The 15357-nt window shown below is 37.8% G+C and overlaps 1 protein-coding gene across 8 annotated transcripts in view; it reads right to left on the reverse strand.

Annotated features, from left to right (window-relative positions):
- Positions 1 to 15357, reverse strand: part of myo1b (myosin IB) — an 85552-nt gene that overhangs the window by 43640 nt on the left and 26555 nt on the right. The window contains exon 1 of one of the 8 annotated variants that reach the window (XM_058786645.1): positions 653 to 692. The exons of 6 other annotated variants lie outside the window; for them this stretch is intronic. In XM_058786645.1, the coding sequence (XP_058642628.1) occupies positions 653 to 687 (35 nt within the window). In that variant the 5' untranslated portion in view covers positions 688 to 692. Of the gene's footprint in view, positions 1 to 114; positions 524 to 652; positions 693 to 15357 lie in introns of those variants that run through there. One more of the 8 variants, XM_058786647.1, reaches the window with a different exon arrangement.

A 15357-nucleotide genomic window follows, 5' to 3' on the forward strand; every position in this document is an offset into this window, starting at 1 on the left:
AATTGTCAATGATGGTAACAGCAGTGTATCAGTAAATTCTGGGCAAAACTAGGAGACATTTATTTAAAAAAAAAAAAAAAACATTTCCTCCACTGGTATTGCTTTAGGACCTACATTTTTTTAATTGGACACAAGGTGGTGACCCAGCACAGTCCCAAATAGTGTTGTCAAAAGACCCGGTACTTCGGTACCAAGCCGGTACTAAAAAAATGAAAACGTCACGGTACCAGGTTTTTTTAAGTACCGGTGGTACCGAGTACCCGGTCAACCCGGTTCTTGACGCGTAGGCCCTACGCCCCTATGATTTCCGCGATGCAGAAAACGCGGACGGAATAGCGGGACCTAGTTTAAAAACGGAATTTACAGTTAAACACGGAACGTCATGAAATTTGTCAAAGTAGGTCATTACACAAATCAAATCGGGATATGGACTAGTATCTGTAAATATTAAGCCGCAAAAGTCGATTCAAATATGAATCCCGCAGCCCCGCGTGTTCTGCGAGTCTCAGTGTGAATGAATGAATGGCAGAGACGCGCGGTTTTGTTACATACGCTGTCGAGGTAAATTCAGCGTCTGCTGTCTAAATGAGGACATAAATACATAAACAACATCTCCAGAACTGCTCTGAGAGTCACTTCACGAGCATTTTACCGTTTCATTTGAGTTAAACCAGCGTCATATATCATATACACACAAAAAGGTAAAGGTATTCACGGCAACCCGTCAAAATAAAAGTTCGGTTTAGACATTGTGCCAGAAATATATTAGGCTACTATTAGTAGAATGTATGTGATACTACTACTACTACTACTGGCATTGATTTTTGTACATTTTATTTTTGTTTGACTTAGTGTGAAATAGTGTGTTTTTTAATTAGCATGTTTTTGTGTATTGCTTTGGTACCGAAATTGGCACCGAGAACCGTGGATTTTAACTGGTATTGGTACCAAATACAGAAATTTTGGTACCATGACAACACTAGTCCCAAACCTGCTATTCAAACACAAACAAAAATGTTCTTACAATTAAACTTTGAAGTGTATTAATATTAATATCACTACTAATTCACATGCACAAGATTAGAATAGACTTTTAAAAAGGTTAGGTTTAACTAGGTTAAGTTAGTCACAAGTTAGTCACATAGTCAGTTGAATCATTTTGCTTTGCAGCAAATGTGTTTTTTTTATTGATGTAGACATCAGTTGTCGACAGAAGAAATTCCTCAGTGTTAACAGTCTATACTGGGGACCATTACATTCATGTTTTGATTCTTGATAGAAAACAAACAGGATAGCTTCTGAATGAAAAGAGTAAGTAATTAGATTAATTCTCCACAAATTCCAGGACAGTAAACAAAAAAGTGGGTCATATGATTCTATAATCTAGTGGGCACAGTAACAATGATGTAATTGTAAATGATTCATTTGAGGAAAAAAAAAAAAAGAGCAGCAGTCTCAGTTCATGTTTGTAGGGCAGATTGTAGGCTGTGTCAGTAAATGTTGCTGTACTGAATGACACTCTTCCAGGGCGAGTGATCAACTCCAAATAAAATTGGACTGCACACTGCCTAAAAACAGTGCTAATTTCAACCCATTTTATTCCACCTCCCAGTTTCCTCACAGTCTGTACTTTTCTACAATCATTACTGAGGAATTTTCCAAAACCACCACTAATAATAGGTCTGATTGTGAGGGAAATGTTGCATGTAGTTCCCCTCCTCTAAGATGTATAAAAGTCTGGATTCATCAGGTTCACAGTGAGCTAGTGGTATACATGTGTATGGCAAAACAAAAGCTCCAGAACAATGATAAGCAGATCCAAGGAATTACTGTAATACTTTATTGATATGCATGTTCTTAATGACCATGACAAAAGCCATCTCTGATGTGGCATGCATACATTTGGATACTTAAGCTCTATAATGGGTCAAAGGCATGCCAGGACTTTTTCAGCTTACAGAAATGGGTAAATAGCACAAATGAAAGACCATATTCCGACACGATGGCTCCAAAATCTTGCAAGCTGCCTACGTAGAAAGCATTTTAAGGCATTGTAGGCTGTTCCAAAAGTGTGTAGATGATTATGTTGCATTCTAAAATGCTGCCTTTTGGTTAAATCCTAAAGGTGTTGTCACATTAGCAAAACTGGCAAGGAAAGACCATTGTCCATTATGAATAGTATAGCGATGTATGAAGCATAGCTTACTTTAACTCCACTTCCAAACTAAGCAACTTTACATTGGTCAATGCAATTAATTTTAGTTTAACAAACTTGAATTGAATCGGATCTGATAAACTATATCTATTTTGGCAAACCTTTCTACTCATAAAATTCCAGATCACGAGGCTTCCTATTGAGATAACTGCATTTCACCTGCAGCAATTTGGTGTACAAGCGTAAAAGTGACCACACCTTAAAGTGAAATGGTATGTGTCCTTTGCAGAAGGTAATCCCAGAAGGCACTATAACAAACTCAATGAAAAACATTCATTTAATATGGTGGAAAAACAATTCAATAAAAGTACAGGTTAAAAATAGTTCTATCAATTATTATACACAAGTTTATTTTTTTACTTCGAGAACTGCATTGTTGGCTAATTGCAAAATGTTAATGCTAAACTCTTGTGAGTTTCCTCTGAGGTTTGTATAAATAGGGATATTTATATGGCACACAAAGCTGCCTATGTAGAGCGTTTCAAATCAGTAACATATAAAAGTAAAACTGTTTTTACTCAACTGTAACAACCAGCTGCATCAGACAAACTCCTATTGGTAGCTGCCACGTCACTTCTAATTTGCAAAAACTGTACAGGCCTCTTAATAGCTGCTTTCACTCCAAATAAATATTATATTCTCATTGAAAATGAATAAATTCAGTCAACTTTCTTGCTGCAAATTGCTGTCAAAGCAGCTCACTAGGTTGGGAACAGAGCCTTTATTTTATTTTAATATTATGAAGATGTACTAACCCATAAGTATTACTATTAACACTCCAAACTAAATCTTAAATGGAACAGACTGACGCACCACAAATTGTACAGAGAACGAAACCCAAAATATATAAAGTCCATCTGATGGAGGTTTGGGCTCTGGGCGGAGCCCTGGGAGAGATTTGTGAGGAAAAGAGAAGAGTAGGAGAGCCAGAGAGGGCATGCGGCATTACATCAACACAGAAACGCGCACATCCTAGATAGCAGATGTTTGAGCTTTGAGAGGTGACAAAACCGCTCGTCATGACCCGAACAAAAGAGGCATAATACAATTATCCAAACTCTGACAGAGGACCATGGGAGGGGTCCCATTGAAGGAAATTTGCCAAAGTGGCAAATCTAGACCATCATGATGCTTCAGGCAGTCCCAGCATGCATTGCAAGTTTTTTTTTTGATCTAACGAAGGATTCCCATGAAAATGAATAGCTTGAATCTGAATATGAATGGACCCATAGGCCTCCGCAGGCAGAGCAACAAAAAAGACACAAGAACTCTCCCAATGACAAAAGGGAGGAGACGCGTGTGTGGTATTTGTCCCGATCCAACTTTGAGCTAAAACTGAGCTTTGGTTTGCACTAAAAGGCCAGGGAATCATTAGATGTTCGTCTTCGTGCCCCGCCTGGAGCCACACCATGTGTAGAGAGAGGAAATTAAGGGTAAAGTGAGAACATCTGCTCTGTGCAATTGTCACAAGGTTAGTACAGAGGGGTCAGTTTGCTAAGTCTACCCTATAAGAGGGAGTCATTTCTACAGTATACAAACTTCACTCTGACTAATAAGACTTGGTGAGATGTAATCATAAAGGACCAATGGGAACATCAAAGTAGGGAGTCCATGAGCTGTTGGCCTGAAGAGCCACATATGACCAGGAGCTTCTTGATGAATGGAGGAGGGATGTCCTTTAGCACATGGCCTACAGGAGTAATTGAACCGTAATTTCAGCTTGCTTTAAGGCCGTGGTAAGGCCCAAAGCCACAACATGAGGCACATGGCAGAAAATAGTTTGCTGCTACCACCGATACTCCTGCTTAAAAAGGAAAACTAATCAAGGGCAGGAACACCCAAAATACAACCAGCATCAATGCTGTTAATGTACAGAGCTGGAGGCAGGACAAAATACACAGTAGCCAAATAATGATTCATGCCTCAGCAGGCTGGACACCTCGCTACACTGGGATAGGATATCCGTATGTGTTTCTGAATGAACCACAGTGGAAGTAATGTTTTCCTGCTTGTGGTGGAGTGATCACGGACTTCGCTGGAACAAACAATGGATCACGGAAGCTCCAGAGAAGAAAGGCTGAAAAACACAAGTGGATTCAACCAGGTGGCCACAAACACTTCAGCTGCTTCTTGTACAATGCTTTTGTTTTATAGACTTTGGTGTGTCTGGATTTACACGCACATGGAGAAGCTATTGCACAGCCAGCAGGAGTAAATAGCCACTGAATGTGATGCTTTTCCATTTGGAAGCTGTGAAATAAGCAATGTGATTCTTAAAAGTTCAGTATAAGCGTTTTTGCCAGCAAACCTTTTCCAACCAAACAGGACATTCACTGAATAAAATTAACTCCATAAAAATTACAGTTCAGACTCTTCTGAAACATCGATTTTGTTTCAGGAAGAAACTTGCATGGGTTATTAAAACCTTACTTGCACGTGTTGTTTCTTACAATCGTTTAAACAATAGAGAGTGAGGCCTATAGTTGGGATCCCCCTTCCATTGGCCCATTCACACCCTCAGGAAGTAGAACACGGGAGTGAGTCGGTCTGTTTTTAGTCACCCAAAACCGGATGACTTTACTGCTTCCTTCTGTCTGCACTGACTCAGCTTTCCTGACGTCTGTGATCTGTATGTTCTGTCACGTGTCCCACATCTGTCCTTTGAGGAGACCTATAGAGACTGACATTCAGGCCCCACTCCAAAACCTAGCTAGCAAGCTGTCTGCGGGAAGCATTTTAAGGGAACATGTATACCTTCTTTCGGGAAAGAGTAGCCAGCGTTGCATGCATCCTTCGGGTAGATGGAAAATCCAGTGGAAAATAAACACTGCATCCAAATATGCCTACTTTCCTACTGCATGGTAGGAAAAAATAAAAATAAATAAATAAAAATAATATAGCATGTCTGAAATATTAAGTATTCATAAAACGGTAGGTGAAAAATACACAGAAGACATACTCCTTTCACAGAGAATCTAAAGTGCACATCTGATGGATACTTCTATCCAATGAGGCCACGAGAGATAAGTTGTGAATGGCAGCAACAGAGCACCTGAGGTCTTAAGTCACATGACATTGACAATATGACAAATGTAATAAGCAAATGTATTTATTTACTTACTCAGTTTGGTTTTAGATGTAGCTAAAGAAAATCCATCCAAGATGGCAGACAAAAGGAACAAAAATGCTAACTATAATTTACTTACAATAGTTCATTCAATACCAAAATGTGAAAGTACAAAAAGTAAAAATAAATAAACAAACAACAACAACAACAACAACACCACACTTAGTATACTTATTGAAGTCATGAAGTTAAAGTAGTGAAACTTTGTTTTCCATATTGTGATGTATGTGACATTTTGATTAAATGTTACAGTCATATACACAAATTAATTATTCAAAGTAAGATCTATAACATGCATTTATAAATGTTTTATTTTATAGCAACTCAATGGAATTTAGCTTGGAAACATGCTAATAGCAAAAGGTATTTAAATCAAATGCATGTTTAGTTACCTGTGCAGTTCAAGTATAATGGATTTTTCCCTCACCAATGCTTTCAAAAAAAAGTAAATAAGTATAACTGATATTTATTTTGTTTATCTGCAGACTTCTGTTAATTTTCTTTAGAGCTCACAATGCATCCTGGAGATTGTGTTCTCCATAAAAGACGCACATGATTCTGCCTTGGATTTTGGCCAATGCAAGTTATATTATATATATTTTGGAATAGTCTATTATTATACCTTAATATGCTGTCTAGGCAGTTATAAGAAAGCTTTTGGCGATGCACAGGAAAACGGATGAACTAAAATGTATTCCATTCAAAACAACAGTGTTTTAGAGGTCTAGCACAAACCTTCATGTGTTCTGGTGTCCTGATGCCCTACAGAGAGCACATCCCCTCTCATTCATTCACCCTCACTCCTCAGGGAGGGAATATGGCTTTCCAATATTCAAAATTAACCATAATGCAAACTAGGAATGGCATTCACCAATATAGAGAGCACATGCCACATAAAAACATCACTTGACATGTCTCAATGGGGGGACGTGACCTAAACATGACCCTCAATGGATGAAGAGCTGTCAGGGAGGGAAGCGAGACGACAAACCATGCCATTGTGGCACAATTTAGCTGTGGCCAAGGGGAGGCCGTTCTACACGAGCCAAAGCTTGTTTATCCAACCCCGTGGCAGGAAATAAGGGAGAGGGATTGTGAACATGCTGGGAGAGGGGTCACCTTCACATTTGGAGAGCCAAAATAAATACAATTATGGGGTGCAATATGGTGATTATATAATGGTCATAACTTACAGTATAGCATGGCTGACTACCTCAAAGGTTGCTTGCTACAAACTTCATAGAATGTCTCAGGAATAAACAAGACATTTCTGTAAACAGTATGATTTAATGAAATGTTCTCAAAGTTGACATTATTCTTATGAAGAAAGCCAAGATTTCTTTGAAGAAATTGTTATATTATTACACAAACAAAATGTGAATAAAGCAAATGCTTTTCACAGTGACGTGACAGACGGCAACAGTTGGTAAGGCAGAACTGATCAGTAATGTTTTAGAGAAAGGTTAATTAAATAATTACAACAGCTAGCAATTAAACACATGGCTAGATAGATTCTTTCAAATGCAAGAGTTTGTCTGATACCATGAGTGAAAAATCAAGGTCAAGTGTTGAAGTAAGTTGTGAAGTCACTGCTGAAACCCTGAGAAACCAAGGAAAGTCAAAGCAGGAATGTAAACAATGAGAAAAGCAAACACTGGCTGAGGCCAAGTTCATGACATACCATAGTTTTTGACATTTGACCATTACAGATCATAAATCCACACAGGTCCACGCTACTTTAATATTTGGAAAGCAGTTAAGAAATCATATTCAGCTTTCATGGATATGTTGTAGTGAACAGACAATTACTATATGACTATTTGGAATACTTCAGTCTGATTAGTCAATCAAATAATTCTGCTGTAATTTTTCATTTATATTTTTTACATTGAAAAAGTGGATATTTGTTGCTAAGGAAACTGCACACAGTTAAATTCCTATGTGTTCGGTTTAAATACTGGACAGGGTTCCCTAAGGAACCAAGCTTTAAATTAATTAAACATTTATGTGTTTCCAAATTATATTTAGAGTTAAAGGTTTTCCACATTACAAACTGACAATAGCAAATATAATATTGAATGATGTTTAACTATATTAACTGACAAACAAATGTAGCGTTTGGACCGATCAGACACACAACTGTTTGTTATATTTAACAAATAATCTATTATGCCCCCTCAACCAACCAAAGGGCCAACTATGAGGGTCTGTGGACCCTTCCCCTGAAATGCATCTTACACCTAAGAAAGGCAGAACAGACCTCTGGTTCCATGGCCACCCATCAGATTATTGCTCAAAGGAATGCAGGCAGAGCAACTCTCACTACCTTTTTCCTATAAGAAAGACATTATGAGATAAAAAAGTACTCTTCTCTAATTAATTCATAGAAAAACCTTTCTTTGAATGAACACACATATCTTCAGGTCATTGTGTCTATTATTACTGTTCTTGTGTATTGTATATTGTCTTATGCATGCTTACGATAGATCACTAGGTAAGATCACCTCACTCATACCATGTTTGGTCTATCAATTCGTCTTCGGATGATCTAATTAAGAGTGAATATTACATGTTGATACCTATGCAACATATTAGTGTCCTAAGAATCTTTAGTAGTTTGTGCATTAACCCAGGCGAATTACCTATGCAAATTACCATGTTCAGAGACAGAGTGTCGTAAAACTTTCCCTCCAAAAGTTCAAGACACCATTGGCTCTTTGACACCCCAGAGGTGTGACCTCTATATCAGATAAAGCTCTCACATCAGTGACGCCACGCCTAGCAGTCTGCGAATCTTTTAGATTCTGAGAAGATGAGGATGTGAGCTAGAATTCTTCTGGACCCTTAAGTTTTTGTGCCAGGCCTTGCGGCCTTGACTTTCCATTCAACCAAGGATCCTCGGATCTCAGCAGATCTCTTTCTTAGCTCTTTTTCCCTTTCTACCTGGGAAGAAACTCCCAATTACCACCGAGCCAGAATAACATCTTTTGGAGTTCATCACCCTTCAAACCTGAAAGAACTTGAACTCCAACACCACCAAACCTTGAAACCATCAAGATTTTCATCCGAGACTGCATCCGGACACTCGTCAACAACCAAGGCTAAGCATGTATCGTACATTTAACTAAACGAAACAGAGGTTTAGTATAAGTTATAGACCCCGTAATAAACGGCGCTGATGGTTTTACTCAGGCGGTTAACTGACTCTTTCCATAGCTGCATTCTCTGGTTTCTCTAATGGCTTCATTCATCCACTTTAGCTCCCCTTTGTATGTACGCATGAGTGTATGTTTATTCGTTTGTTTGTTTAGATTAGTTATGTGTGTTAGCGTTTAGTTAATAAAAGTTGTGTGCACAAATTACATGAGTTTCTGGTTCTGCCTTGCAAATTAATGTCTCTTTACGATTTTGACCCTCGCTACATGCTCTAACGCATTAATAGAAAAGTATTGTCTGTGGCCAAGGAAATATACTTTCTTAAAGTTGATATGAACTTAGACTGAATGTTTGCTGGACGAACAGATAAGTTGATGGCAATTTAATTCTGCTACAGTTATTACTGTCAGCCGGTATAAATAATTGTAATTATTTATCTACATTTCCCTTTTGAGCTGATTTGCTATACAAAGGATGTGTGAACATTTTTATGTGCAATCAGAACCATAGCTATATTGATGATGGAGAGGCAATTAAGTTATTACACAACCTGAGCCAGAACAAACAGTGTGGACATATTAAAGCCCTCATGCAATCCCACAGAAGGGACTTTCCAGTTGGGAAGTGAGCATTTTCCCCCACTATATCCCAATGGCCCCATAATGCTTCAGACTTTTTTTTGTTGTTGTTTTTTTTGTTTTTTGGACTTACACAGCTTTGAATTGTAGGCAGTGAATACTGTAGGGACAGAGGCAGTTTGCTTTGTGTTTCACTGGCAAAGGATGAGGGTGGGTGGCCACAATTACATGAGAAGAGAAGCTTAGCTCTCTACCACAGAGCATGTCTACCAACGCAAAGTCCAGAGTTCATCTCTCTCTGTGCTAAAAGCCACTGCTGATAACAAATAACCAGGATGACACACTCACTTAAATGTCCATGTGAATGTTAAAAGCTATTTGCCGACACTTGTTATATAATATTACCTGTAAGCATGTGTGGGAAGAACAACATGATGAACTTGAGTCATTTGCTGCTTATACAACTGTGCTGAATTTATTGTAAAGAAAATTATTTGAAATAAATACAAAAAGAGACTTTATGTCCTCTACAAATGCTGCCTATCAGATTGTAAAATGTGACCTTAGTAATGTCTTGGGTAAAGCAAAGGCAGATTGTAAGACAACTTATGCACAGCCTTAGGACTTTGCCTGATTGATTGGGCGATCAATAATGTTGTCATGTTCTAACATTCTCATTGACACAAAAAACTGAATTGGTACCCCGCACAAATCCAAGCAATTTTAAATTTCACAGCGTAGGGAGAAAGTAAAGTTTTTTTTGTTTTTTTTCCCCCTGTAAAACCCCGGATCGTAAAGGGATTCTGGGAAAGCAAACAACTGTAGTGACTCTGTAAACAGCAAAGGTAGCTCAACATTTCCTTATTGCCTACATCTGTACTGCAGCAGCTGAAGAGACAAAATGTGGTACTGTAGGTTTTACACATGCATTATCATGCAGCAGTTCTGATAAAATGAAATATCCATTTTATATTAAATGAACAAAAAACATCTCATCATGATTTTTTTCAATGCTGTTGAACCTAATGCACTTTGAACCTTGAGGGTGATAATGCACATGTGCAACTAATGTCTGTTATATGTTCTGAAAAAAAAAGATCCCACATCCCTCTTACCAGCAATTAAGCTTTTCATAAACGCCATGTTTTTTCTCCATATGGTCAGTCAATGCAAAATAACTTTAGGTTTTGTCTTGTCAAACTACAGGGGGGTTGGGTCAGGCTTAGGTAGGAAAGATAGCCTGCTTTATTTTTTATGTATGTATGTATGCATGTGTGTGTGTGTGTGTGTGTGCGCGCGTGTGTGTGCATGCATGCATTCTTTCTTTTCTTTTTTTTTTTTTCTCTCTTCCATTAATATTTTTCTCGCTTGGGTCTACTTTTCGGTTTAATATTATGTTTTAATTGCTCCAATAATTACATCTTTGCAAAGCTGCATTTGAAAAATTAATCTTCATCTAAAATGTAATGCATGGCTGTTAATGTTGAAAATAAACTTCAGTTGCTCATTTCTAACATTGGGACACTTCAGAAGAATCTGCAGAGTTAGTAGATGCTACACAAAGCCAAAAAGAAGGTTTGATGAACTTTCTAAACTCGCAGCTTATTAGATCTACTCAATTCCTCTTTAAAAGACCCCTTTACTGGCAGTTTCAGCAAGTTTGTGCCAGTCTGGAGTTTAGGCATAGGCGTGATGAGAGAAAGCAGACATCTGGCCCACACCCTGGATGAAACCTACCTCCTGCTTCCCAAATGTGTGTGAGATGTGGCAGTGAGAGACCAAGTCAAATAAAGAAAAGTCTCCCACACACACACACAGCACTCAACAAATTTTCTCTTCTGCAAAGGGATGTTGCGATGAGGATCTGCTATTAGTAAAGATGATATATCAGTCCTGTAATCTGTACAGCTCTTTCTCTGCCTATAAAGATAGCCATGCAAAGAGACACACCCTACTCAACAGTAGTAAAGGCTAATGTTATAGTACACAGATGATCAACACAACATAAGAATACACAAAATTACATATACACCCGGCCTGGCCTACAAGTAGGAGTTAAAGTGCCTGGATAATATCAGCCTGAATGCCTGATTTCAACCTCAATGAAGGCCAAACCGCCTTAACCAAAAGGTGCCACACATGGTACAACCCAAACATGATTCATTCTCAAGAAAACAAGAAAAGTCTTCTAAAATGGACTTCAAAACATTAGAAGGTTGGACAGTTCACCCAAAGATGAACACTAGTTCACCTTTTATTTACCCCATGTTGTTCCAACCCTGAACTTCAGGCACAATATTTTAGACAAAATGTTTAAGTGATATTTTTGGGAACACTATTCATTTGCAGGGTCATTCATTTAGCATTTTATGTTTGATTTAGGACTTTTATTCATTGAAATTGAAAACTGGTTGATGCAAATCTGAAACAATGTCAAACTGGGACCTATAAGCTGTGACATCCTGCAAATCATAATCTACTAAAACTCGTGATGACCAGGCGGTTCCTCTAATAAATATTTAGAGAAATCTAAAGACAAAAGCTTCAGTGATGAGACTGATGGCTGAGTGCCCTGCATGGATGAATAGAGAAAATCTGTCCCTATCTAAAAATCCCCAGGTGTTTGGAGCTGAATTCAGTCAGGCTAAAGTACATGTACCCAAACACAAGCCAACAGAAGTATCCATGGCTCAGCAAGACAAAACCATGAGAGGGAGAGGTGAACGTTGCTGCCTGACCTCCATGCCTTTTGAGTGTCTGCTCAGCATCCTTAAGCAGGACTCAAATGCTTTCACTCAGGTCCTATGTTGAGTGTAAATCCATAATCCACTGGTCATGGGACATGAATGTTTACTGTTGTTTTCATAAGATCACTCAAAACACACAGAGACTGTGAAAAAAAACAAACAAACAAAAACCTTTGCAAAGTACAATAATGCAAAAACAAAAATAAAAAATTTAGGTACAAACAGGCACTTTTAAAGTACTAATAAAATACTAATGTGTACATTTAAGGTGCTAATGTGTACCATTTAAGACCAAAGATGTACCTTTTGGTACCAACCCGGATTTTTTTCCTTTTTCTCCTGAGAGTGCAGCATCTTGGAGTCAAAAACAGGGAAACACCCTAGATGCATTATTAGTCCATTGCATGGCTTCCAATTGTCAAGTCCAAAAAAAAAAAAAAAAATTGAATCCCCATGAGTTGCTATTTTGTGGGCCGGGCTGCACTATCAGCAGGGTACATTCTCTCTGCAAACAATGCCCTGGTGCTGCTCAGCAGCAGAGTGCTGAGAGGTCCCATTACATCATTACACACAATGTAATACAATCCTCCCCCTGAGACGCAGCAGCTCAATCTGGGCATGACACTCTGACCAAAGTCCCCATCTGCAACACCACCCAAGACCCCCATCTTCCAGAACTGTCATGAGGATAAGCACCTGCCACCAGCTCTGTCATGCAGATTACGGGAAAGACCTTCAAAGCCACACATGGACACTAATTGGCTTATATGATGTTTAATGTGATGAATGTTGGCTACTGTCCAAGGCAGGGCAGGGTCATTCTATGGAAATGTCAATTTTTCTGCCCCTAGATTTTACAGAAATATTACACTTGAAAAATACTTTAGGGTTACAATTCATTTATATTTTAAAATGAAACTATGTTATTTGAACAATTACACCTTCTTGAGCAATCAATGTGGCAATATTTGTTTTTTTAATTCATTATAAAGAATTCCAAGCACCACAAAACTGCTCGTCCCTACAGCCATGAACAGCGGGAAAGTGCTTTATTTTGAAGTCAAAAACAGGTTTTTCTACCATTTAAAATACAATAATGTATTCATAACTATCAAATATATGATATAAATGGCATAATAAAACAAAATGCTGAATAAATATTATAAAATATATATAATGAAAACAGTGGTCCCATGGAGTTGTGTCACTGGTGTTACCGTTCAACAAAACTATAAAAATAAAAATCACACTGATGACAATCACTTGACTTCCTTCTTCCTATTTTCTAAACATCTATGAAAAAAGGCCCATGTTATGTCCACTGTTTCTTTTCAGTTATGAGACATTTTCTCATTTATCTCATGATTTCATATGAAGCTTTCAGTTGATGTCACTGGTATGACCTATTTATTGTTAGGGAATTGTATAAAAAAAACTATATCCTAATACAAATGGATTAAACTACCTAATTTAGGGAGTATACCCTGATTAACAACATGTGGTTTGATACCTTGCAGCAGACATTTTGCAAAATGCATTTTCATGAAAATTGTCACTGGTGTTACCTTCCTTATAGATAACAACAGTGAAGATCAGTATATCAGGTCTTATGTATGTCACTGGTGTTACTGTGCTGTGTTACTGTACTGTTTTTTTTTTTTTTTTTTTAAGACACATTAAATAAAACAATCTCCTTATTTCATGCATTTTCATTATTTTTCTGTAACTCTGACTACATGTGCTGAAGAAAAAAAAAAAAAAAAAAAAAATATTTCATAAAAACGTTTAATATTGCTAAAGAAGGTAACACCAGTGACAAAAAAAAATACAAAATAAATAAATAAAAATAGGACATGTGGTCTTGAAATAATTGCACAAAAAAGCTAAAAAAAAAAAAAAAATTAACTTAATTTAAGCTGTCATTTATATGTATACATAAAGTCAAAAGGTAATCTAATAATGTGGTCCAAGTTTAAATGTTAGAAAAATAAATACAATTTAAGACATCTTGCCATACCAAAAGTGGACGTTTCTGTAGAATGACCCGGCAACATTATGGCTCAGTTCTAAATCCAGCCTAATTGACCTATCGGAAAGCCCCTCCACTCGAACGCAGACTAGACAATGGCAGTCGAGTATCAGTTGCATGGGGAGCGGAACTCGGACATCTTTAGGTTTCAGCACCATAGAAAAACATTGGAAGATCCGAATCTCGCATTGGTTTGATGGCGTTTATGCTACAAAAATGGAAAAACAATGTGTCTGGGGTACTTGTAACACAATTCCAGGTATCCTGAGAGGATGGTTTAATATAATTTATTTTATTTTATTTATTTTAAAAATGTCCCTAAGCATTCATCCCCAATCCCAATGAAGACAAAAACATTCATTTTCTTGTTTTCATACTCTCATTAACTTACAATTTACATCAGCTCAAGCTGAACGTTAATGCCAACTTGTATTTCAGCAAGGTATCTTTGGCTAAAACTAGCTAACGTTAAAGTTAGTGAGTCCATGCGATTACAAACTTAAATAGCGAACTGTTCTCACATCATGTACAGTGTAGGTCAAAAACACAAACAAAAGGTCTACATTTCAGTGCCTCTCCATATTAAAGCGGTTAAATGTACATTAATTTAATCGTACTCTGCGGTTCATTAACAGTGTTGATCCGGGATGTTGTCATCCGCGATCGTGACGACTGTAACATGAAGCTTCTCCCACTTGCATTGTGATCTGTAAACCCTCACTTTGAGTTACCCACCGTATTTATTTTAAAATATTTTATATATCCCTCCATAGAATATTTAATTCCCACTTGAATGGTGGCACTTCTGTGTCTGAAACTGTGCAAAAACATCATGGGACAAGGTTTTCACACTGACAGCTGTCATTGTAAGACAGTGAATAACTCCGTTTGCAGGTTTGGAACACACTACATAGGCAACAACTCTGTGCATCGTTCAAACAGTGCTCCTCATACAAAGCACGTCACAATTATTTATAATAGAGTCTATTGTTAGCATGCTGCTAAGCTAACTGCCTTGGTACAGCATAAAAATACACAAACATTAGGTGAAGTAGTTACTCAATACCCTAAATACTACTATAGATTTGGAATGGAGAACATAAATATCACTGTAATGGCTACTCATTCTGTTCCCCTCTAATTAGTGCTAATAGCCTGGAAAACAGCTGCAAACTCTCACTACAGCCTCTTTGGGATGAGCAGTATCGGGTAGCAGGTGCGAGCAGGCCCACAGCACACAGAAGACCTCAGAGGAAAGAAAGAGGCCGTCTAGTCACCACATATGTGCAATGAGAGTGTTTCAAAGATGTCTGGACAGACAATGGTTGTCTAAAGTGTTTGGCAAAGCTCATCCATTTAATTAAGACAGTGTGTGTGCTATGGTTAAAGCTCAGGTAATGAATCATCAAGCCTGCTGCAGGATTTTATGTCTAAACGTCTGCTCATTAAAGGAACAGTTCATCCATAAATGAAAATTGAGTCAATGTTTACTGACAACATATGTT

The sequence above is a fragment of the Onychostoma macrolepis genome, chromosome 09 (assembly GCF_012432095.1).
Source record: "Onychostoma macrolepis isolate SWU-2019 chromosome 09, ASM1243209v1, whole genome shotgun sequence".
Taxonomy (NCBI): Eukaryota; Metazoa; Chordata; class Actinopteri; order Cypriniformes; family Cyprinidae; genus Onychostoma; species Onychostoma macrolepis.